Below are 26083 nucleotides of genomic sequence, written 5' to 3' on the forward strand. Positions count from 1 at the left end.
GAAAAACTCGCACATCAAAGTATGCTGAGGCTATAAACTGAGATACACAAAATTGAGAGCTGCCTAATAGTACAGCGATTGCTATACGAATGGCAGCCACAATCTCAAAACCCTTTAAGTAAAAATTTTATCGTTATTTCACTTGGTGGCAACATTCAGACAGAACTAAATTCCCTGAGCAGCAAAATTGCACCTGACTGAGGCAAGACCTCTTAGGGTCCTCATTGTTTCCTCTTGGTGTGAAAACTCACGGTTCACCCCAGAACTGGTATTGTTTGATCATCCAGTGCCACACCTGACCCCACTGGGGTGGGGGGGAAGCAGCATTTGCCAATATATATATATATATTTTGATTATTTTAAGCTGGTTGTTTTTAAGAAACAAAAGGCTCCAGAAGAGCCCTTTTCCTCCTTCTTACCTGCCAAAAGGAACCCAGGAAGGGAGCTATCACCTTAACTTAATATGAACCAAGTGTGGCAGACAGGGAGGAACCAAGCAAAGCCTGTTTGGTAGCCCACCCTCTGTGTTCCATTGCTGTGGCCAGTTAGAATGTGTTTACCCAAATGCTCCCTTGTTCTCACCTACCTGTGAAATGCCTACCTTCCCTTTGACCTCCCAGTCCCCTGCCTCCCCTTCCTTAGTCCAGAACTGCCCCATGTGTCCTCGGGTCCCATATTCTTGTGGAACCCCATATGTACACATGCAATAAACTTGGCTATTTTCTCCTACTAATCTCTCTCGTGTCAATTTTTTTAAAGATCCTCACCTAAGAATATTGAATTTAGAGAGAGGAAGGGAGAGAGAGAACATCTATGTGAGAGGGGAACATCAATTGGCTGCCTCTCCTACACACCCCAACAGGGACCGAACCTGCAATCTAGATGTGTGTCCTGATCCAGGAATCGAACCTGTGACCTTTCAGTGTACAGGATGATGCTTCAGCCAACTGAGCAACACTGGCCAGGGCTCTCTCTTGTCAGTTTAATTCTTAGGCCAGTCAGAAAAACTAAGAAGGAAAGGAGCAGAAATTCCCCCTCCCCTTGAATATCAACCTACTTGTATTAGTGTACATTTAGCAACAAGACATGGGAAAGTATTTCCTGCAAAGAAGTGGACTTTGCAGTCAGGTAAAAGTCTATATGAAATTCATTTTATTCCATCCAGTGGCTATGCCTTCTTTTCTTGATTCAAATGAAACATTGTGAAAACATTCTCTTTTAGCAGCCCAAAGCACTGAGCAAGTGAAGTGCAGGATGTGTTCAATCGATGTAGTATTAAAAGTAAGCCTTATAATAAATTAACTTTATTTGTACTCTAGCGTCTTATTTATTTCTGCTAATTTCATTCTTTATTCATCATTTCTGTAGAGGTAGAAAATTATAAGTGCTGTTTACTATACAAATAAATGATTGCTGGAGTCTTAACAACCTCTAATTAGCAGCTATATGTTAAACCAGATTCTTGGTTCAGTAGATTTGTGTGGAGCCCAACAATTTGTAGCGCTAAGCCCCCAGGTGATGGTGATGGTGGTGATGGTGGAGAGGGATGGAGAGTTAGCAACACTGGTGGGAGAGCAACATCAATCAGCTGCCTCCTGCACACCTCCTACTGGGGATGTGCCCGCAACCAAGGTACATGCCCTTGACTGGAATCGAACCTGGGACCTTTCAGTCTGCAGGCCGACACTCTATCCACTAAGCCAAACCAGTTAGGGCTACAACCACTATTCTTGAAGCTATATATTATAGATTAAAAGAGGCCACATGCTAACCTAATAAACTCAGGGAAGGCCTGCAAGGCGGCCTTACAAACTCAGAGACCTAAAGTAACCACAAAGGATGGTCTGAAATGAAAACTTTTTAACTAAAAGCAGTTTTTGGCAGGTAATCATGTCCTAGGCCAGCATCTGCCCTGACAAAAGTCAATCTTTACCTTAACTGAGCCTGTCTATTGTGTCTTTTTGCGTCTACAATAACATATCCTTGGAATGTCAAAGTAATTTTCCTTTTTCTGGACCCCTCAAAACACAGGCACCACTCTGCGGAGACCACAAATCCCCTCATTGTTATTGAGTTAATTGACTGGTAACTATTCTGTGTACCCACTTAAGTAAAACATGTATGTGCCTATCATTTTATTTTTCATCTAATCCCAGAGTTTCCTGCTTTGCTTTTTCCCACTTCCCTAAACTATCACCAATGGATTTCATGTAACCTACTTACATCTTCTGTTTTTATGATAATGTCTAAAATACGGTGCGAAACTGGCATTCTCTGGAGCATTAGCTCAATCCGTTGAGATTTCGCTTCCCAGCAGCTGTCGGCAGTTTGGCTCAAATAAACTCACAAGAATAAACTCATAAGAATGTTTCTAATGCTGACAATATACAATTGCTTAAGATGGAAAGGATAATTTTCTGTCATTTCACTTGTATAGAAAGTCTTTGAATTCTTTTGTCAGATGCGCATCGAGCTGCCTCCTGGCTGCGATCTGATCTGTGGCTCTAAAAAATTTCTTAAAGCAATGCAAATGAGATGTCTCAACACTTCTTCTGTTGTGTCTTTATAAAATACTGCACTTTCAAAGTTGCTAATTAAAGAAGCAGTATTTTAAAAAAATAATCTGGAGCTAAAATGTAAGAATAAGAAATCCCACAACATGCTATACAATCTATAAGAAATTCATTCTAATGGCCCTAAACAAAATTCTCACCTGCATAAGTTGCTGCTTCAATTTCTGTATTTCTGAAATGTTCAGCTCACTGAATAAGTCAGACACCGGGTGCAGAGACTCTCCTTTCCTCAAAGTGGGAGTCCGGTAGTCTCCGTTCAGTTTCACCAGAGGCCCGTGGATGTGGCCGTTCATTTTGTCATCATTGTTCGGCTCGCTCCCGTCCTCCGCAAACTTGAGCCCATCTACGGAGATGCTGATGTGGTTGTCACTGAGGGTGATGTACTGGGACAGCTCCTTCCGCAGGTTGTTCTTTTGCTCCCTTTCGTTTTTCAAGGTCTCCAGGGCTTCTTCCAGTTGGTGCTCAGCGATCTCTTTCAACCGGATGGCATCTTCCAGCTGGCTGTTCAGCAGCACCGTCTCCTCTTCAAATCGCTTAATCTCATGCTTTAAGCCTTCGTATTCAACCTGAATTAGATAGGACAGAGAAGATTCATAAAACTAAAATTTGCGTCTTACAAAACTGCCATTAGACACTCTAGTGGACCTAATCATTAAAAAAAAAAAAATCAAAACATTCATCTACAAAATAAATCTATAAAGAACACAGTTAATATACCCTTACAGTAACACAGGATGGTTTCTTTAGAAATTACATATCAATATAAATTCAGTTCTTAGCAGAGATGAAAATGTGTTTTGTCTAAGGATTTCTTTTATGGGGTCCAATGGTCAAAAGGGGCCCTGCTCGCCTAATAAAACGGGCATTTTTTTCTTTCGTAATTGTTTATGAGACTATTCACAACCAAGATTTCATCATCACTATTACTTGGTTTTCTTTAATTATTAATAATGAAGTAATTTTTATACCCAGAGATAAATTAGGTAAAAGATCACAATAAAAACATAATCTCAATAAAAATGTTTAAGGGTAAGATGAGGAAGCAAAGAAAAATTTTATGTGCTTAAGGATAGAATCTGGAATACCTATCATGCAATAATATATATATAGTATTGTTATCAATGTAATATTCTTTTGAATTATATCAAATAAGAGCCTGCTCGAACACCCTCCCGGTCATGAAAGCGCAGAGGGAAAAGATTTCTACTCTAAACCAACATGCCTTCCTTGGGGCCTTTTCCACGGCACTTACCACAGGCACTTTTCAATAAATATTTTATCTGCACAACTACCTGTAATCTCCTCAGAAAGGGGAAAGACTTTTTATGCACTAGGTGTCCTTCCTCATGCTTCAATGTTTCCTTATAGTGTTTTTAACAGAATTCTGCTCTGCAATAAGTATTTGCTGAATAAGCTATTGTGGATAAAAAAAAATTGAGTAGAAAAAATAATATAATAAAGTCATTATGCTATGAGGTACTAACATTACCTATGTGTTTAGTTTTAAATTTACTTTTGTTTGTATTAGTTTAAACTTGTATTTTTAAAAAGCTTCTAAAAATTAAAAAATAGAGATCATAGACCATTATCACTTTCATACATTTCTAATTCTCCCCACCCCCACCATCCTTCTTCACATAATCTCAATGCAATGGCTTGTCTTGCAAAGGTTAGGATAACAGTTTTCAATATAGTTTTAGTTAGGCTGTAGGTTTGGTGATGTAACAGAGACCTAAATAAGAGCAATTAGTTGAAATAGGAAGTTTGTTTCCCTTATGGAAATAGTCAATCAAGGATCAGTAGAAATCTCTGCTCCATGAGGTCATCCAGGAACCAGGTTCCTTCTATCTTATTGCACTACCTCTCATTTTGGTCCAGATGGTCCAAGGTGGCTTGTCATCTTGATTATGTTCCAAGCAGTGGGACAAGGTAAGGGGCATACCTTCTCCCTAAAGGACCTGTCTCAAAGGTTGTCCGTATCACTTCTCCCCATATCCCACTGGTCAGTACTAGTCATATGACACTTGGTTGCAAGAGAGGTGAAGAATATACTTTTTACTCTGGGTAGACTAGTGCCCAGTTAAAAACTGGATACAACATTGGGAGAAGGGAACAATGGATACTGATGGACAACCAACACTTACTGCTATACAGGGTCACTGAAATTTCACAGGTCCATAATAATATTATTTGTAAGAATTAAGTTATGGAAATTGCTTGGAATAACAGCATGTTGTATGGTGCTTTCTTCCAGGGCTGCTTATATACTAAGAAGTTGTCTTCATCCTGACCTTCTCCTTTTCTTTCCCTGGACAATTCAGGACACCTTAGTTAATATTTCAACCGATCCTCTGACTGCCCCAGATTGTATAACAGCTTACATTTGCAGACATTAGTTTGCATTACAGACCTTTTTATTCTTTAATCCCTATTAAACTGATAACCTAGATCAGGGTTTTTCAAACATTACTGTGCCTTCTGGACCAAATCCAGGCCACCATGTATTTTTGTAAATAAAGTTTTAGTGAAACACAGTCACACTTTTTTTTGTTTATATATTGTCTATGGCTGCTTTTCATGCTACAACAACAAAGTGCAGTGGTTGCAAGAGAGACTGTATTTCCTGCAAAACCTAACATATTTACTATCTGGCCCTTAAAAAAGAAGTTTGTTGATTCCTGAGCTTGATGACATAAATTTAGTGTATTTTGTAGATTTTTTAATTCTGCACTTTGTATTCAATTGATGGTAGACTTCCTATGACACCTGATCCCTTTCTATTTGGGCAGCTTCACTCACTCCACTCACTGGTTCAAGCTCCTAATATTCAACCAGATATTTTTGTCTTTCTCTGCTTAGGCAAAGGCTAACATCTGGAAAACTCTTATTTATCCTTCAAGACCCAAATCAGGAATCTAATCCTAACTCCGGTCTTTGTTGACCCATTCAGGCTAACAGCTCACTCCTTCATGGTGCCATCATTACAAGGAGGCCTCAGATAATTAGAGCCCCAGCAAACTGTATCAACCAAGAAACAGGATGAGAAGGCACTTAAGAATTGGTGTCCGATATTTTAAAAACAGCATCAAAGTAGTTACCATGAGAAAAAAAATCAGTATTTTGTTGGGATTCCTTATAGCAACTTCATAGTTTAGAAGCTTCTTTTGTTTTTACTACATGGGGGTTGGGAATAGGTACCGTAACCTTTTCAAAGTCCAAAACTCTAACGATCTTAATGTGGCCCTGTATTGCCAAAACTAACACAAGCTTTAATATGCAACTACATGGAGGGCTATGAGTTTATTACCTGCATTCCTTACTGGGACTATATGTTCTTTGAGCCAGTGACCATGTCTTTTGTTGCTAAAAAAGTATATGGCTTTATAGAAAAACTAGAGGCCCAGTACATGAAATTCATGCACTCGGGGCAGGGGGAGGGGGGGTCCCTCAGCCCAGCCTGTGCTCTCTCACAGTCTGGGAGCCCTTGGGGGATGTCCAACTGATGGCTTAGCGCTGCCACGGAGGCAGGAGAGGTTCCCGCCAATGCTGCTGCATTCGCCAGCTGTGAGCTCAGCTTCTGGCTGAGTGGTGCTCCCTCTGTGGGAGTGCACTGACCACCAGGGGGCAGTTCCTATGTTGAGCATCTGCTCCCTAGTGGTCAGTGCTCATCATAGCAACCAGTAATTCCGCCGTTCGATTTGCACATTAGCCTTTTATTATAGAGGACTAGAGACCCAGTGCATGAAATTCGTGCACGGGGGGCAGTCCCTCAGCCCGGCCTGCACCCTCTCGAAATCTGGGACCCCTCAGGGGATGTCTGACTACTGGTTTAGGGTCGATCCTCTGGAATCAGGCCTAAACCAGCAGTCAAGACATCCCTCTCACAATCCGAGAGTGCTGGCTCCTAACTGCTTGCCTGCCTGCCTGCCTGATTGCCCCTAACTACTCTGCCTGCCTACCTGATCACCCCTAACCATTCTGCCTGCCTGCCTGATCGCCCCTAACTGCTCTCCTGCCTGTCTGCCTGATCACCCCTAACTGCCTCTTCCTGCCTGCCTAATCACACCTAACCATTCTGCCTGCCTGCCTGATCGCCCCTAACTGCTTGCCTGCCTGCCTGATCGCCCCTAACTGCTCGCCTGATTGCCCCTAGCCACGTCTGCCTCGGCCCCCACCGCTGTCGCTTCGTCCGGAAGGATATCTGGAATGACGTCCGGAAGGTCATTTGGCTATCCAGTCTAATTAGCATATTACACTTTTATTATTATAGATACCCTGGAAATACTGTTCAATGAAATCAAACTGAATTGAACAACAGTTCCCTAGGTCTCTTATGATAGTATTGCCTGATATAGTAATATATCCCTGGAAGAAATGTTTTTCATAATAGATGTATAATTGAATTATTAATTTTAACAAGTGTTTCCAATGCTTAGATAACACATATTTGAGTGCTTTAATTCAATATGTGAGATATTAGGGAAATGGAATTTATTATTTTCCCCTCCTTTCACCATCACATCTCTAAAAATTAAAACTAACATAATTTCCTGCCCTATGTTAAGTAATTGTTTAATACTGCAACCATGCAAATTTTCCTATCCCTCGCCCCCGTTACCAATAATAGGACGAGGCATAAAAAACTTAGCTGCTTACAGGGACTACTCGCTCCTGGAAGATGAGACCCAACTAACACAGCTTCCTCACGACTCACGTCAAAATGGCCACTCTGTTGTACTTTCCAACTCACAGCTATTACGTCATAAACTCGGTCTATCCCAATCCGTTTGCCACCTGGCAAAACCCAGTCCAGATCCTAAAATCCTATGAACACTCTTCCCTAATGCTCCCATTTGAGACATTACTAAGGTTTTGTCGAGGCGGTTTCTTTTGCAAGAGGTCCAGTAAACAGCTTTGCTTCATCAGTGGATTTTTTTGACAGTTGCCTTGACCGCTCTTTATCACTGCTGCTTTTCCTATGCTTCGCTTTGTTCTAAAAAGCATAAAGGTGGAAAATGCACTCAGCATGATTTCATTTTGGACACAGAACCAAATCAGCACACGGAGGGATGTGGCTCAAGTTTGCAGCCAACTCATTGATGATGTTCCATATATTTCATATTTAGGAGCACATATAAAAATTGGTTTGGTGAATTATAATTTCCTCTCTCCGTTGAAGAGTGAATGAAACAGAAATGTAAGAACAATTTATTATTTCCTTCAGCAGGTATTTATTTAATGCCTTCCGTGGGCCAGGCTCTATTCTAGGTGAGGTGCTACATCTTAGTGGAGGGAGATGGAAAATAAACAAACCAATACATAGAAACTATAAAGGAAATAGAAAGTGCTATTTAAACAACATTTTTAAAGAAAATAACCAATAAGGAAAATCGAACTTCAGAAGGAAAGAATCTTCTAGTTCTTTCAACTAAGTCTTGTACAATGCTAACAGCTTTCTGCTGAGAGAAATATCAAACCAGGCTGGGGAGTATATTTTGTATAGAGAGCGTCAGTTCAAAGCAACAATTAGACCAATTTTGAAATTGAAAGTCAACCATCATCATCTGTTTGGGGAAAAAAAATCTGTGGCATAAATTATTATACTTAATATTTCGTTAATTATACAGGGAGTTTATAATAGATGCTAACTCCTATAAATAAAGGCCAACAGTAGGAGACAAAAACCAAACCAGCATTTCCTTAATTGGAAGAGACTGTGACATGACAGTGTACCCCTTTGTCAGGGAATAAGCCAGAATGGCCCTTTGTAAGGGAAATTATTTCAAATTAATGAACTAGACACTTAATTGGGAAATTGTCATATTGCATCTAGAAAATAAAATTAAAGAGATGTATACATTTTCCTACTTGCTTTTTCCCCTTCAAACTTCTGAGTTAAGCATTCGATTCCCACGTTTCAATTACCGGTGGAAGGGCACGGGTAAACTGTAAACAGTAATCTGCCAGACTGCTCGTACACACTCCCACCGAAACGGCATCTGGGTTAATGAGGACTCACAGGATACCTTGGCAGACTTTCAAGAATACGTAATACTGGCCTAAATTAACCTCCTGAGTAAATGAGTCTGCCACATGCAGTGATGGGAGGTTCTGCAGCGAGGCTCTGGGCGCACTCCTGCCTGTGCAGAGAGCACTAAAGGCTTTTAGGAATCACAAATAATGACCGCTTTAAATATTTGCAGTTCAAGTATATTTGCTTCAAGGCCTTTACATACTTCATGAGCGACCAAAAAAAAAACCAAACAAAAAAAACCACCAAACAAACAAAAAAAACCCACAGGCAACAAAAAATACCCTTCTTATTTTAAGAAGTTCATGAGAAGCATAGTTTCTAAAAAATTCTTTGAAGTATAATTTTCTCCACTGTGAGCTCAATGACCCCAGTCAAATCAAGAGCTGGAATGTCCATGGTATTGAGAGCCCTCCGCGCACGCACACAGTGATTCAGGCTTAAAGGGGAGGGAATGAGGTAAGATCACATGGTGACATAATGGTAACCCTTTTTTCAAGGTCTGAAGTCATCCCCGCACTGCTTAGAAGACATCTTGTACCCCCACATTCCAAAAATGAGGGAAATGGCAATGATCAGAAATCAAATGTCAATTGTATCAATACCTGGATTTTTTTTCCTTCTGGATATTTCCTTTCTTCTCTTAACCCCTGTATCTATCAAAAGCAATAATAGTTTGGGATCGAGCTACCAACTTGTGTAGAAGTAGAAGCATACATCTGTGCTGGCCTTTACGTCTACTGAGGGCAAGAGTGCTATCCTATGGATTTCATATCTTTCTAGCCTAGCACAGCGCCTGGTACCTAGTGTGTTGAACTGAACTGAGAAGTTACAATAGCATTTAGATCAGAGTAGAGGTTGTGGCTGAAGAAGCACCTGGAAAAGATCTTGAATATACAATCCAGCTTCACTTAATTACTTGATAAAATTGTATTCATATATAAATTCTTCTAAAGTTACAGGTTCAAGAATGCTATAACTAATAACGGAAAATTAAACAATTAAGCTAAGCCTCACTACCAAAAAAATTTATTTAAACGTACACATGCAATCTGTTTAGTCAGGTTACAGCTAAAAAAAGAAATCAGGCATCTTCTTTTTCTTATAATTTTGTTCTTACTGCTTTATATTTCTTAAGCCATTTCCTTATATAATGCAAATGTAATTTTCAGCGAGAGAGAGAGAGAGAGAAGAGAAGAGAAGAGAAGAGAAGAGAAGAGAAGAGAAGAGAAGAGAAGAGAGGATTGCTGGGAGACCTTAAGTTTGTAATACAAAACAAGCTTATAGATCAGGTTTTTAATAAGTTGTCAGGTTAAGTTATTATAATACATATGATTTACTCCTGAAATAAGTTAACATCGAGCTAAAGTAAAACACTGAAATTTTTCTTACCCAATGAAACTTTATTGTAAATCATACAACTTCTAGGTTTGCCTTCTAAATCTTAGCTAAAATAGAAGGATTGGGAAATTTCTTAGCTAAAATAGAAATGCTGGGGAATTTCAGCACATAAATATTGTAGGGAGATTAAGGCATATTTTGACAGGTTCCTAACAAAGAAATAAAAAGAAGACTTAACTTTAATGTCCGAAGACGTGGTCCATCTGGAGTGTAACCAAATAACTTCTTAAATCTTACCTGGTTCTGTTTTAATGTGGACACAAGTTTCTGCAACGTGATATTTTCTTCTTCCAGCTCAGTATAGTCTTGAAGGAGCCGGGCCTCTCGGAATTTATATTCTCGAATTTCATCCTTCATCCGTATTCTCTGTAGCTCCATCATTTCATTGTTCTGAAACAATACAATAAACCATCAATACAAACCCTTCTTATTCTAGGTAGTATGAAGTGTAAAGTCTGGGTAGTTAAAAAATACTCATGTGCCATTTAATAATGGCAATAGATGCTGAGAAATTTGTCTTCAGGCGATTTCTTTGTGGCGTGAACATCACAGAGTGCATTTACACAAACCTAGGTGGTCCAGCCTACTACACACCTACGCTCTATGGCAGCCGTGGGCAAACTACGGCCCGTGGGCCGGATTCGGCCTGTCTGAAATGAATAAAACTAAAGAAAGAAAAGACCATGCCCTTTTATGTAATGATGTTTACTTTGAATTTATATTAGTTCACACAAACACTCCATCCATGCTTTTGTTCCGGCCCTCCGGTCCAGTTTAAGAACCCATTGTAGCCCTCGAGTCAAAAAGTTTGCCCACCCCTGCTCTATGGTCTAGCCCAGTGGTCGGCAAACTCATTAGTCAACAGAGCCAAATATCAACAGTACAACAATTGAAATTTCTTTTGAGAGCCAAATTTTTTAAACTTAAATTATATAGGTAGGTACATTGTTATTAACTTAATTAGAATACTCCTAAGCTGGCCTTTGCTAAAAACGTCCTAAATCTGATCGAGGTACGTTCGCTGAGGTCGACCCCTTCCAACTCTCCCAGCCACACTCGTCTTGTATACTTGTTTCTTCTATCTCCTTTCGTTCATCCTCTCTGTATGACCAAACCATCTCAACATACCTTTCTCATCTTCTTTCCCTCCACAACGTTCCCTAAAATTAACTTAATAAACTTCACTTAAAGTTTTAAGTCAACTTCGCACTGTACGTGCGCCCGCATGTGGTATTTTGTGGAAGAGCCACACTCAAGGGGCCAAAGAGCCGCATGTGGCTCGCGAGCCGCAGTTTGCTGACCACTGGTATAGCCTATTACTCCTCGGCTACAAGCCTGTACAGCATGCTACTGCACTGCACAAAAAAAACACAAGGGTAAATAAAACACAATAGAACGTGATTCAATCAAGAGACACAGTAAATACAAGATGTATTTTATAAAGGAAGTTACAAAGTGTTTTATGCTGCTGCCGGCATAACACGGCAAACTTCTTTTATATAAGTAGGAAGAGTACACTCTAATATAATGATTAAAAGTATAGTAAACACATAAACCAGTACAATAGTCATTTACTATCATTATCAAGGATTATGTATTATACATAATTGTACTAGTATGTGTTGTTCTTTTATATGATTGGCAGTGCAGTAGGCTTGTTTATACCAGCATCCCCACAAACATGTGAGTAATGTGTTGTCCTACTATGTTAGGACAGCTCTGATGTCACTAGGCGATAGGAATTTTTTTAATCCTCACCCGAGGATATGGGTTGTTTTTTTTAAATTTATTTGAGAAAAGAGAAAAAGGGAGTGGGGAGAGAAAGAGAAGGAGCAACATCGATGTGAGAAACATCAATCAGTTGCCTCCCCTAAGTGCACGGATCAGGATCGCACCTGCAACCTAGTTATGCACCCTGACTGGGAATTGAATCCCCAACCTTTGGGGTACAGATGACGCTCCAACCACTGAGCCATCTGGCCAGGGCAGCGACAGTAATTTTTAAGCTCTATTTTAATCTTATAGAACCACTGTACATATGCAGTCCATCATTGACCAAAACATTGTTATGTGGCACACGACTGTACCATAATTTCAAAGCAAAGACGGTATTGCAAAATGCCTGCAAGAACTGAGATGAGGTATGAAAATATTGATCACAAAGTAACAGGTGCTGCTAATGCTACTGAGGTTCGTTGCCTACATTCAAATGGAAGAAAACGCTAGGTTTCCGTCTGAGTTTAGTGAAAATAGATATGTAATTATTTTTCCCATCCACATTTCCCATCCTGAATTCTATCCAGAGTCTCCAAGGACTCAGATTAGGAAACTCTTCTGTTTCTACTTGTCTCTTAGGCCTCAGTTCAAATGTCACCTTCTCAGCGAGGCTTCCCTGAATAGCTAATATAAAACAGCTCCCCCCTTTACTCACCATCACCCTATTTTATAGATCAGCATCTAGCACTGAGTAGGTACTCGAAAAATAATTGTTTTGGGGAGGGTGCTGGAGCAGGGTGGAGGGGGTCAATGGAGGACATCTGTAATACTTCCAACAATAAAAATAAATGAAAAAAACAAAAAACCCCAAACTCATCTTAATTCCATCACCCAGAGAGATCACTGTTAATACTTTAATCTGTATCCCTTTACACATCTTGTCTATACATATCTGTACATATGTTTAGGAAATGAATCTTGCCCTCACCGGTTTGGCTCAGTGGATAGAGCGTTGGCCTGCAGACTGAAGGGTCCCAGGTTCGATTCCTGTCAAGGGCATGTACCTTGGTTGTGGGCACATCCCCAGTAGGGAGTGTGCAGGAGGCAGCTGAATCGATGTTTCTCTCTCATCAATGTTTCTAACTCTCTATCCCTCCCCCTTCCTCTGTAAAAAAAAAATCAATAAAATAAAAAAATAAAAAGAAATGAATCTTACGATGCAAAGATATTTTACAGCCTATTTTCTCACTCAATAAATTGCATAACTCCTTCCATGTTAAAAAATAATAATAATAATTGTTGAGGGAATAGTGTAGCACTAATCATTACTTGAAATTGGTTCTTTCCTTACTGTTTACACTTTTTACATGGACTAAATTTCCTTTTCATCTGAATATAATAAACATTTCTGTGTTGTTCATCAATGTGTTCTAATTTCTGGCACATTTTAGGCCCTCATATCCATGGAATGAAAAACAAAACAGTAAGCAAATGGTTAAACACAAAATTTTAAAAGAATATTATTGCATGGATGGTGGCGTTTTGTCTTGCATTGTTTTAGAGTGTGGAACAAAGGGAAAATAACACACTTTGAAATAAAATATGCCTGGATAACTAGACATTTAATTCTTCTTCACTACATAGTCTAGTGACTTGGAGGCAGAAACATTACTTTATTCCCTGCTCCCTGGATAATACTTTGAGCATACATGCTCAAAAGTATACAATAAAAAATGATAAAGTTTGGCAATAAAGCCAAATTATAAAATTTCATTAAATTATTTTATTTTGCAGAAACATGAATCCTTGATATTTTTTCTACTTCTCAAAAGATCTACTATAACTGAGTGATATATAAATAGTTTGCCTTATTTATGTGTATAACAACATGAGGAAGCCTGATAAACTGGATGCCAGTAATTTATATAAAATTTGTAAAGAAAATGTTAAGATACAAGAGATTCTGTAAAATGTGTGTACACTGTAAAAAATGCGATGACCAGAGGCCTAGTTTGCATATACTGAGAATTAACCATAAAATTTTATATAGCAAGATAGTAAATGTCAAGATAAGTTTAAGACCACGGCAAAGCTAATGAGGATCTCTAACCAATAACTCATAAAATAGCTAATGAAACTCCTGATGCTAATTAAGGAAAAGCTTGGCTGGGAAACTGGTTAAATCGAAAGGCTTGCTAGCAATAAAACACATGTAAGACCCAGAGAGAAAGAAAACTAGTCTTATTTATTCTGCTGGAAATCCTTGTTTTCATTGCCAAAGATTAAATTCTATGGGCAATATTCTTTGCTTCCATGATAAACTTAAAAGATCGCTACTGTTCTTTTGTGTACCACTCATGATACTTATCCCCCACAATTTTTTTCTTACTGGGATACGATGGTGCTGAACTCTATTAAAACAATTCCATGAAGAATAATGAGAGTGAGAAAAATAAAGCATGAGAGAAAGGGGAGAAAATGGCACAATCAGGGACAGCTCTAGCCTTTGCCTTTCACCTCCAGAGACCCGAGTCTCAGCTATTCCTCAGGGGCGAGGGGATTAACCTGAAATGTGTGGGATAGAGTATCCTCATTATTTTCATGGCACCTGAGCATAGCAGCATTCTTAACATTTTATTTTAATTAACAGTAAAAGGATTTCCTTATGTGGGAATCATAAATTCCCTCCACTATTGTCAAGAAGAAAATATCAATGTGAACACTTACTTCCACACACCAGAGTAATGTATCAAAAATAACAATGCCTTCCAGTTATATGGCTCTTCGTCTTTTATAAATTAATTATATTCATTGTCACAGGAGACCTTAATAATAGCTTGTGTGAGATAAGTGACAGACGTTCCAGTTTACTCATCCATAAAAAATGGGGATCCCAATCCTTAATATGATATGGTCATTGTGGGGACTTAATGATAATACATGGGGATCTGAGCAGGGATGCGAGACACATAATTGATTGTAACCGAACAAGTGCTGCTGCAAAGGTTCCCACCAAAAGGCTGAGTGATCAATACTCGCGGGGGCGGCAGGGAAAGCTTTATAGAGGAAGTTACATTTGAGCCAAACCTTGAAGGGCAAGCAGTTAACTAAATGGATGAAGAGGAGGATAGACTTTCCAGCCAGAGGTCAACTTTTGCACAAAAGCGGAGTCAGATTTGTGGGGAGGGCAGTGCTACACAATCCAACAGTCAGACTGAACATTTCCTGGGGGCACCAGCGAAGCTGGAGCACTGCTAGAGAGGAAAGAGAGAAATTCAGAAAAATCTAGAAAAGTGCTCATTACTTTCAGCTTATGCCTAAGTGTGGTGTGATTTCCTACAATAAAATGTTAAATTACCGATTAGTGTTGTTAACCTGTGAGACAGTGGGAGGGGCCAAAATATTTTCAGTGCTTGGAACCTTCAAAGGTCTTAACTTGGCTGTGGCTTGGGAAATACGCAGTCTCGTGTGGTTAGAACAAAGAACTTGAGACAGATTTTGCAGGAAATTCTATGTTAAACAAAGCAATTTGGGGAACCAGGGAAGTCTTTTAAGTGAAGCAGCCATGTGATCAGACCTATGTTTTGGCAAGTGACTCTGTTGGGGGATAGGGGAGGAGCTATAAGAAGAAAGAGCCACAGAGAATAAGTGAAGTTGGTGCTGAAACAGCCCAAAGCAAAAGATGATGAGGAATGTGGAGGAACATCAGTTAGATTGAACAGGACTTGGTCATTGGTTGATGTGATAATAAACAAGCAAACAAATAAAAAGAGTACAGTAAAAAACTCCAATGACCTAAATAAGGATCAAAGTGCCTAAATAGAGTTGTAAGAAAAAGAGAAAGTGTCCAAGGAAGTGATGTCCCTATAAATAATGATAATATTAATTTGGATAGTCAAACCAGGAATTTCTGGATCTGAGTGGATAAACCAGAGGTTCTCAACCTGTGGGTCGCGACCCCTTTGGGGGTCGAACAACCCTTTCACAGGGGTCGCCTAAGACCATCGGAAAACACATATATAATTACATATTGTTTTTGTGATTAATCACTATGCTTTAATTATGTTCAATTTGCAACAATGAAAATACATCCTGCATATCAGATATTTACATTATGATTCATAACAGTAGCAAAATTACAGTTATGAAGTAGCAACGAAAATAATTTTATGGCTGGGGGTCACCACAAAATGAGGAACTGTATTAAAGGGTCATGGCATTACGAAGGTTGAGAACCACTGGGATAAAGGAAGACAGCTGCTCTGGTCCAAGCGGAGAAAGCTGGAGAGAGGAAAGGACAGGAAATGGGGAACCGGCTTTCTCACTTCCTTCCCAGAAAGGTGCCACTGCCAGGGAATTCAGGCAGTTCAAGACCGTGAACAGTTATTTTCCTTCATTTGGCCAAAAATTAACACTTCTCTTGTGGAAGAGAGGAGTCGACAATAATTCTCCTTGCCCCTCCCTCCCAGGACTTCTCTGCTGGAATGTTTGACACAGAGGGATCGATCACAACAAGGCACCACCCCCTGCTCCATCAGGCAGTGCTGTGGGCTTCCGGTTCTTTAGGACTCAAGAGCCACCAATGAAGAACACAGATATCCAGAGCACCACATACTCAGCATTTGCAGATGCCATCCAGACACAATAACTGGGCAATCACTAGAAAAACAGACAGGGCAAGTGTGAAGTGTGGCTGAAAACAAACATGCCCAGCAAGAAAAATAAAGAGATTTGTGATGGCTGGGGAAAAGTAATAGAGGAGGAGAGAATTATGACTTCGGGCGAGCATTTTCCACAGAGTTCTGAAGTTGTGTAGTTCTGTGCAGGGTAACTAGGAGTCACTCAAACGTCAGTTTGGGCTCTGGCCAGGTGGCTCAGTTGGTTGGGTGTCATCCCGTGAACTGAAAGGTTGCTGGTTCAATTCCTGGTCAGGGCACATACCTAGGTCCGGGCACATACGTGATGTTTCTTTCTCTCTCTATCTCTATCTCTATCTCTATCTCTATCTCTATCTCTATCTCTATCTCTATCTCTTCCCCTCCCCCTCTCTCTAAAATCAGTAAAATATATCCTCGGGTGAGGATTAAAAAAGCAAAGCATAAATGTGGAAAATATTAGGTTAAATACAGTTACATATTCCTTTGTTGTTCTCAGAGCCCTTCATATGCTAGCATGCACTGAGACTGTCAGAGGAAGACATGGTATGCAGCGTGTGCCCAGGTTATTTAACCACAGCACCTCTGCCTTTTTAAAGGAGCCTTTTGAACAACCCACAGACCAAAGCATCGGAAAATGTTACTCTGAGACAATAGAAAACGACAGTATCTGTACAGACGGTGAGGTAAACCACCGCGCTCCTTACAGCCCAACTCCAGATCCCTTCCCACCGCCCAGGGCTGAATGGACCATCAGACTTAAATAAGGGCATAAAATTAAAGCAGAGGAGTGGAGCGAGTGACTATCCAAGAGCAACAAAGCTATGATGAAACCAAGACTCTGTAACTCTTACTGTGAGGTATATGCAAATCTTGCTCTGAAAAACGTGGCACCACGAAGGGTTAACTATCCTGGACTGAATCTGAAGCAATACAGGCGTCTCTCCCACGGGACTGCCCCATTAGAAGTCAGGGACCAGTCCATTTCACAAGCAGTTCACATTTCAATGCCTCATTGCAAACATTTATCATTAGCAAAATCTTGACAGCCACATAAAATCTGCCCTTTTATTGTACGTACACATTTGCTGTAAATGGCACAAAATAAATAATACATGACTGATTTTCTTATACCCCGATCTGTAGCTTTTCCTTCTTTTACTAAAACAACAACAACAAATAAAACCCAGATATTATTCTAAGTTTTAAAAATAAGAGTTTAACAAACATTTACATTGCATCTTCGTTGGGTGGAACATGTGTTTCATAGGAAAGCTTTTTGTGTGAGATGTTTTTGGTATCAACTTTATTAAGATATAATTCACATACCTATAATTCACCCATTTAAGTGTACATTTCAATGGTTTTTAATATAGTCAGAGTTGTGACCATCAGCATAATTAATTTCTGAACATATTTATCATCTTGAAAAAAAAATTTTTGTACCTTTTAGCTATTGTCCCTCCTCCCCACGCCCTCATTCCCTCAACCACTAATCTACTTTCTACTTGCCTATGCTGGACATTTCATATAATTGGAATCATACAATATGTGGTCTTTTGAGACTGTAAGATTTTACAGTTTGGTTACTGCTGACAAAATCTTTGTTTTCTGAAGTCTATAGACAGATTTACTGCAGCAAGAAACATGTTTCACACTATTATCAGCGATGTACTGCATTGTGCTGGCATTGATCCAGCACACATCAGATCCAGTAATCGCGATATTATGTTTCACAAGCACAGTCATTTAAATTTCACTCAATGGGCTGCAAGTTATTTTCATCAATAAAAATGTGGCTTTGTGAGTTGGTGTGGTAGCACGAATACACTGATTTAAGCTTTTGTATATGTACTAGTAAAATGCTGGAATTTTTCTGTTTTCTATATAATTGACCTTAACGTCAGGAAACCAAGATCATTTCCCAACCTAGTTGCTTCGTGCTTGATCTTTCTTAGATTTGCCTGATTTTTCTTTTTTAAATGTCCCATTTATTACTTTAAAGATGCAAAACACCATAACGAGTGCTGGTATGACAGTTTTCTGATAGTATCTCATTATAACTATGAACATACATGCTGTCCCGATTACACAATTACTATAATAATCTATTAAATGGAAAAGGGAAATTTAGGTAACACACTAAATAGATTTAAAATCTACATTGTGCAAAAATCATGTAATATTCACAAATATTATAGAAATATTTGACCTCTAGCCAATCCTCCTTTCACCTCAGCTTCACAGACTTTGCTGCGACCCTGCTTTAAAGAATGATCTAACCCAAGAGACAAATAGCATCAACAGTCTCAAAAATCCTTCATCATGATAAGTAATTTTAGTTCCTATCACTGTGGGAACACACTATATATAGATTTTTATTGAGAGGAGACATCATAAAAGGAAAAGAACTGAACAAAAATGGAAGTAATGGTATGCATTAAAGTGACTATTTAAAAATGGAAGTAAACATTGAAAGAAAAAATGTAGAGTGATGAGAGAGTAGAGGGGATTGAAGATCACAAAATGCAAGATGAGTACCTACCATCAGGATGAAAAGGCTGAACAGAAAGGAGGGATTAATGTCATTTCTAACTTGCTTTGGAATGTACAAGTTAACCCCTCAAGAGACTGAGGGTTATTAGAGACACTATTTTGTTTGTACTTTAGGTACATGTGTACAGTGTGTATTGTAGAAGTTTTTATAGGATATCTGGCAAGTCTGACCTAGCTGTTTATTTTGGTTGCTATAAAACATCTGTATTATCCAATAAATAAAGTTTAGCCCAAACATTAGTAACAGAGGAGAAAGCTTAAAATAATAGTGAGTATAGTTACTCAAATGAAGTCTTCACTATAAGGAATAATGTAAAAAATAATAGCTTCAAAAAGGCAACTGTTTTGTAAAGAGGTGGGTGGTAGAGTAAACATAGTTCTGGATTCAAACACTGGCTTCCACCAGAATAATTCCTGGGACTTTCCGTTTTCTTACCTCTGAAAGCAGAAAAACAGCTTTTCAACTCCAGAGTTGTCAGAAATAAGTGAGAAAGTATTTCTAAAAGCATGTTATAAATTGTAATGAGCTATCAAACATCTTTATTAATAAGTAGTTTTTAAAAAGTCATTGAAGGCTTTTGTGGGTCTGAGTTGGAGATCTTTCAGAATGTTCTTTATCAGTAACCATTTGAAGATTCTTTGAAAGTGCCATTCAACATCCCATCTAATAAAGAGGGAATATACAAATTGACCATCACACTGTAATGGTCAAGATGGCTGTGCCCACAGCAGAGGCAGGGATTCCATAACACAAGATGGCTGCACCCACAGCGGAGGCCGAGTTCCTGTAACGAGCCTTAACGAGCAATCAGCAGGGACCTGAGGCTGCGCCCCCTTCCTGGTGGGGCTTGACAGGGGACCTCAGGCCACGCACCCTGCCCCGGGCCGGGGGACCTGAGGCTGCGCCCTCCAGGTGGGGCCGGCCGGGTCTGGGTCTCACGTGATTTCGAGGCGCACGTGCGTGGGCAGGGACTTGACTCTGGTTCCTGTGGTACATTCCAGACTCTGACAGGAGGAAGATTTTCATATACATTTTACGAATTTTCTTTCATCTCTGACACTTCTATTATAGAGAAAGGGCAAATAGCAGTATTAAAATATTTCCTCTAATTAATTCCCTTTTAATGTGTACAAATTTCATGTATCGGGTCACTAGTGTACATATGATTCTAACTCACCTCAAGAACAACTTAAGATGAAGAGATACCTCTCTTGAAATTATAAAAACATATACAATGAGTAAAATCTCACTCCTATCTCTTCTCACATCAGCCTACTTTCCGCACCCCACTACCCATTGTTCTTAGCATCTTTTATATACTTCCAGAGTTCCTTTATATCTTATTTTTAACCTTTATAATGCCAACTTATTCCCACATGAAAATGAACAGGGTTAATTTGTGCTTATTACAATATGTTAGAAAATTTGAAGTAGTGAGCTGTCTTAAATTAACTGGCATTCCAATTTCAACAATTGTATTACAAGTCTAAGAAATTCAAAGATGTGTCTTTTAAGTAATTATTAAAGGTGATCAATTTTCTACTGCTTGCATCTTCATTACAGTTTCCAAAAGAACTCTCCTGACCAGGGTCTTCCTGGTATCAGTTTTTCCTTTTGCCTTGAAATAAGTGGAAACTGAACTTTGGAATCACCTAAAGAAAGGAATTTTGATGTGATAGGAGTGATAAAATGAGACACAGGGGAAGACCTAGATAGTGAAATTTGGAAGCTATAAGGTCCAAGTGAGAGGTAAACAGTATTAACAAAGGACAGGGACTACTGGGTAAGCTTGCAGTTCACTTGTGGTCAAAGTTAGCTCTAGGCTCATCTCCAGGGACCCCTGGACATCTGTGACTAACCCTGGGCCAGGACAAGGATGAAACAATCTAACTAGTGACTTATAATGTACTTTTTAAAAAAATATATTCCAGAGAGGAAAGGAGAGGGGGAGAGAGAAACATCAATGATGAGAGAGAATCATTGATTGGCTGCCTCCTGCACACCCCCACACTGGGGATCGAGCCCGCAACCCAGGCATGTGCCCCTGGCCGGAATCGAACCCGGGACCCCTCAGTCCGCAGGCCGACGCTCTATCCATTGAGTCAAACCAGCTAGGGCTATAATACTTTTTAAAGGCTGAAACTCCATGACACACACTCGACTAGTTTGTTTATATTATTTGTAGGAAATGTATAGGCTGATGATTGGTTCTTGGCTTCTCAGATTATATTGTCTAATTTAGCCATATGAGCAGCGGGTACACATGTACTTTGTAACCTTGAGTCCTGGCTTCCCTGAAAACTGGTGTCTTGTGTGTATCTTAGTGGTTCACAACCTGAACAGAAAGCATATATCATGAGGTTAGGAAAGGGCCCTGGAGCTGTGCCTGGAGAGCGGAGATCTCTCTCTGTCACCTGTTTTCTTTCTCCCACTGCACCACCTGCCTCGGTTTATCAAAGGTAAACAGTATTAACAAAGGACAGAGACTACTGGGTAAGCTTGTAGTTCACTTGTGGTCAAAGGTAGCTCTAGGCTCATCTCCAGGGACCCTGGGCCAGGACAAGGATGAAACGATCTAACTAGTGACTTGTAATGTACGGAGCAGCATGCACCTCCCCAGAACGTGCCCCTCTGGCATGTGGGTTATTTCAAGCTGCAGACAATCGAGGTCTAGCACACTCAGGAAGAGTCCTTCACCTCCGCTTAACTGTCTAGAAGAATTCAGGGAGGGGGACTGGACCAGCAGGAGAGCTATTATCAGAGATAATTTTTATATCAGAAAGACTTACCTGCAGGTCATGGCAACACTGTTTACCAAGCATTTGTTCTTCTCACCATCCTGTGACTTGCCTTCCTCCCCTTTGAAGCCCCTTAGCTCAGGATGGGACATAAGCCTCTATTACCTGACTTCTGGGGAGTCTCCTATTTTTATGAGGCTCCCATGTGTATGAAATGTGTTTTCTCTCTGTCAACCTGTCTTTTGTCAATTTATTAGACAAGCCAAAGAAGCTAGAAGGGAAGAAGGGAGAAGTTTTCTCCCTCTGTTCAGCCTTATATGACTACACCCTTCGGTATCCTGTGGGTCCCTTTAATTATATGAACCTGTCTAATTGTTGCAACTTCAGTAAAAACAAACAAAACCAGAAATTGTGACCAGGAAAGTGGAGTGCAATCATCATGAATTCCCACAGCTGTCCAGGAAGACACTACACAGAAGGCATCGCCTCCCTCCCTCCCTCCCTCCCATCTTGGGAACACAGACAAGCCTGAACTACTCTGTCACCAGAAGGCAGGGTATACACATCAGCCTGGAGTGAAGCAGTGTCAGGGATTCAAACTGCACCAGAAGCTCTGTGCCTTCTGCCCTAGCTTGTTTGGCTCAATGGATAGAGTGTTGGCCTGTGGACTAAAGGGCCCTGGGTTCGATTCCAGTCAAGGGCATGTAACTTGGTTGCAGGCTTCGGCCCTGGTTGGGAGCCTGAGGAAGGCAACCAATCAACGTGTCTCTTTCGCATCAGTGTTTCTCTGTCTCTCCCTCTCCCTTCTACTCTCTCTAAAAATCAATGGAAAAAATATCCTTGGGTGAGAATTAGAAAGAAAGAAAGAAAAAAGAAACTCTGTGCCCTCCTACGAGAATATTCTGAGGCACTTTCTTTACACACTCTCTAGCAGTAAGAAACATTTGCAATAGAACATTTTTCTACAAACTGTATCTTCGCAGATAGACTTCTAAAACCAAAGAAAGTACCATAAGGCAAGATGAAGAGAAATATCTGAATACTACTCTCAGCAGAAATTCAGTTTATATTTGAAAGATATACATATATGTGCATGCATATATAAACATATTTAATAACATTTTTCCTTCTTGGCAGGTGAAGGTAAGTAGATTATAACTCTGTGGTTTTCTCTTTCTTTTATACAAAAACAACTGCTTTACTATCATTACTTATTTTACAAGCACTCAAAGTGATTTTTTTTTCAAGCAATTACAGTGCCTTGGAAGTGGGAAACCTTGATTACTTAATGTTTTAATAAAACTTGTTTTAACCACAGACATATGACTTATCAGACATAAGAGGCTGAAACTGTCAAGAGAATGTTTTGATGCAGCCATATATTAATACATGGTAATTAAACACATGGAATAAGTAGTTAAATAAAAAGAATTCGCATTGTATATTGTACTACAATAGTGAGTAAACTGAGGCCCAGAGAGATGAAGGGAATTGGGGTAGGGCTCAGAAGTAGGAAATGAGAGCTCTAGGTTTTGGGTGTGTGTTTTTTTAAAATATATTTTTTATTGATTTCAGAGAGGAAGGGAGAGGGAGAGAGAGAGAAACATCAATGATAAGAGAGAATCATCGATCTGCTGCCTCATGCACCCTCCACACCGGGGATCGAGCCTGCAACCAGGGCTCCTGGCTCATAGGTCAACGGTCAACAATGAGCCACTCTGGCGGGCTAGAGAGAGCTCTAGGTTTTGATTCAGGCCACCCAGGTCCCTAAGTCTGAGCTACTGTGTGTCATTAAGACTCCTTGGCTCAGGTGCTGAGGCAGAAAGGCAAAGAAAACAGACTGAGAGGCAAAGAATAAAATAAACAAGGAGAAAATGAAAAGTTCTCTGCAAAATGAATTCCTCATTTTCTGGGCCTCCAAACTCTGGAGGAGGCAGGGAGTACTCCGAAAACAGAGAGGGAAGGGGCCGTGGCCTTAAGCTCTGAGTACAGTCTTACTTGGCTCAAAGGAAGGGAGAAAATGGAGTGTTTGGGGGAGGAGAACAAGCTTTACCTCCTTGGAGCCCCAGAGTGCCACACAGGAGCTCAAAGGAGGGCTCCCTTCCCCCAGCCCTGGGAAAGAACTTCAGAAAGTGCGAGTGAGCGTCTTCTTTTGGCACCTGCCCCTTGGGGCTCCGCAGCCCGAGCTGCACTGTTGAGAGACATGAAGGCTTCCGGCTGGTGAGCAACTGGTGTCTATGCTGTTCTGGAAGACCCCACTGACCACACTTCACACACAGGGTCCCTCTCAGTCTGCAGAGAAAAGAAGCTTTTATAGCAAATGAAGTCTAATAAGAAAGCCTTTCATTGATAGAAAAAGGCCAGTGATGTAGTTTCCCCTGCCCTGAATTTCAATTAGTATCTCAGGCAACAAAATGACTAATTGAGAAATGTCTGCAGTTAGCCTGTGGGCCAAGGCCAAAGAAATATTATAAAATAGATATATTAAGAATCTCTATTAGCCAAATGGACTCTCAGTGGGAAGGTGGAGGAATATTTTATAAGAATATTCTATTGGAGTTTTAATATTTTAAAAACTCCTTCAGAGTTTTGCTTTAAAACTCCTGATAATCACCTTTTTGCTTTAAAGTATTTAACATTTTAGTGAATTAAATAGTAAGATACAATATGTTCCTGTCCACCATTTAATTAAAGTAGATGTGAGATCTCTTTGATTCTTTGTTGGCACTTCACTTATTTAATTTCCCCTGTATCCAACTTGTATACACTTTCAGTAAAGTTCACATTTTCCAGAAACAATTAGATTAATGGACTTTGAAATATGAATTTTTCAGTGAGCCAGAGCTGCTTTTTGAAAAGAATGAGCCATAACACAAATATAGTATCAATTATATTCAGATATTCATGACATATTATATTACTTATTACTATTTATATATGAAAATGTAAGTAATGATATTTTAGATTAATCACAATGTTAAATTAACATATGTCTGGGGCTTAACACAAGTAAATTTTAAGCAAACATAAAATTAAACAGTATTTTTTTAAAAAATCAAAGAGAACAGCCCTAACTGGTTTGGCTCAGTGAATAGAGTGTTGGCCTGCAGACTAAAGGGTCCCAGGTTCAATTCCAGTCAAGGGCATGTACCTTGGCTGCAGGCACATCCCCAGTAGGGGGTGTGCAGGAGGCAGCCCATCAATGTTTCTCTCTCATTAATGTTTCTAACTCTCTATCCCTCTCCCTTCCTCTCTGTAAAAAAATCAATAAAATATATTTTTTTAAAAATCAAAGAGAACAATTTTAGCATATATTCTGAATGAGTTATTGACCAGTGTCTCAGTCATAAGATTTATGGTGATATCAGAAGGGAAGTTCAAAGTGTTATAAACCCAGAGAATTTAAATTTTCATTTATAAAACTGTGAGAAATAATAAAACGATGCATTGACTATTTACCTATCTTTGGTGAAATATTTTTCTATAATTTTTTTCTTTCTGAAAAATTTGAAATTAAAACACTGTAAGTTTAGACTAGTAAACTATATGGAGCATAGCCTGTTAAACTACTCATCTTATAGTTTCTATATAATACTTAGGTCTGAAGAAGAACATGCTCTAAGTTTTCATAGTCTAAGAAAATAATTTACATTAAAAAAATAAACAACTTTTACTATTAAAATTTGGGAGGACAGCATTCATATTTATATTACTTTTTTTTAAATCACAGCAACTCTTACGATAAGTCCAAAATATTATGTATTCATAAACTTATTTCCAAGATTATCCTTTAAATAAATCTGCCTTTCTAATGTGATGTTTAATATTAATATACAGTATTTAAATCTAATGATATTAATTCTAGGGGAAAAGGAATAAATAATGGCTACTGGAAGTCGCGAACATATTGATAGCCAGCAGCATCAACAGCACATGAAAACTTCTTAAAAATAAAAATTCTTAAGCCCCACCCTAGACCTAAGAAATCAGAAAAACTCCAGCAATCTGTGTTTTAACAAGCTCTTCTTGTGCACACTAAGTTTGAGAACCACTGGTCCAAATAAGAAAAATCAACTTACAACAGCTTAAGTTCATCCAGAAAATAGATGCTCATAGTAGGTTGCTCTATTAGCTATTCAATGACATCAACTGTCTAGAAATTACAAATAAATAAATAAGCTAGACAAACAATGGAACAAAATAGAGAGCCTAGAAACAGACTCACGTTGACATTAAAACTTAATAAACAACAGAGATGTCATTGGAGATCAGTGGGGCAAAGACAGGTTAGAAGAAATTATACAAGAACTAGAGGCCCGGTGCACGAAATTCAGGCCCTCTTGCAGTCTGGGAGCTCTTGGAGGATACAGTTAGATATCCTTAGTGCTGCCATGGAGGCAGAAGAGGCTCCC

At 39.4% G+C, this 26083-nt stretch overlaps 1 protein-coding gene across 4 annotated transcripts in view; it reads right to left on the reverse strand.

Annotated features, from left to right (window-relative positions):
* BICD1 (BICD cargo adaptor 1) overlaps positions 1–26083 on the reverse strand; it is a 200382-nt gene that overhangs the window by 56971 nt on the left and 117328 nt on the right. For all 4 annotated transcript variants that reach the window (XM_036300638.1, XM_036300637.1, XM_036300636.1 and 1 more), the window contains exons 3-4: positions 10243–10395; positions 2714–3139 (exon numbers count right to left, since the gene is read on the reverse strand). In XM_036300638.1, coding sequence (XP_036156531.1) covers positions 2714–3139; positions 10243–10395 — 579 coding nt within the window. The remainder of the gene's footprint in view (positions 1–2713; positions 3140–10242; positions 10396–26083) is intronic.

The sequence above is a fragment of the Myotis myotis genome, unplaced genomic scaffold, assembly GCF_014108235.1.
Source record: "Myotis myotis isolate mMyoMyo1 unplaced genomic scaffold, mMyoMyo1.p scaffold_m19_p_3, whole genome shotgun sequence".
NCBI lineage: Eukaryota > Metazoa > Chordata > Mammalia > Chiroptera > Vespertilionidae > Myotis > Myotis myotis.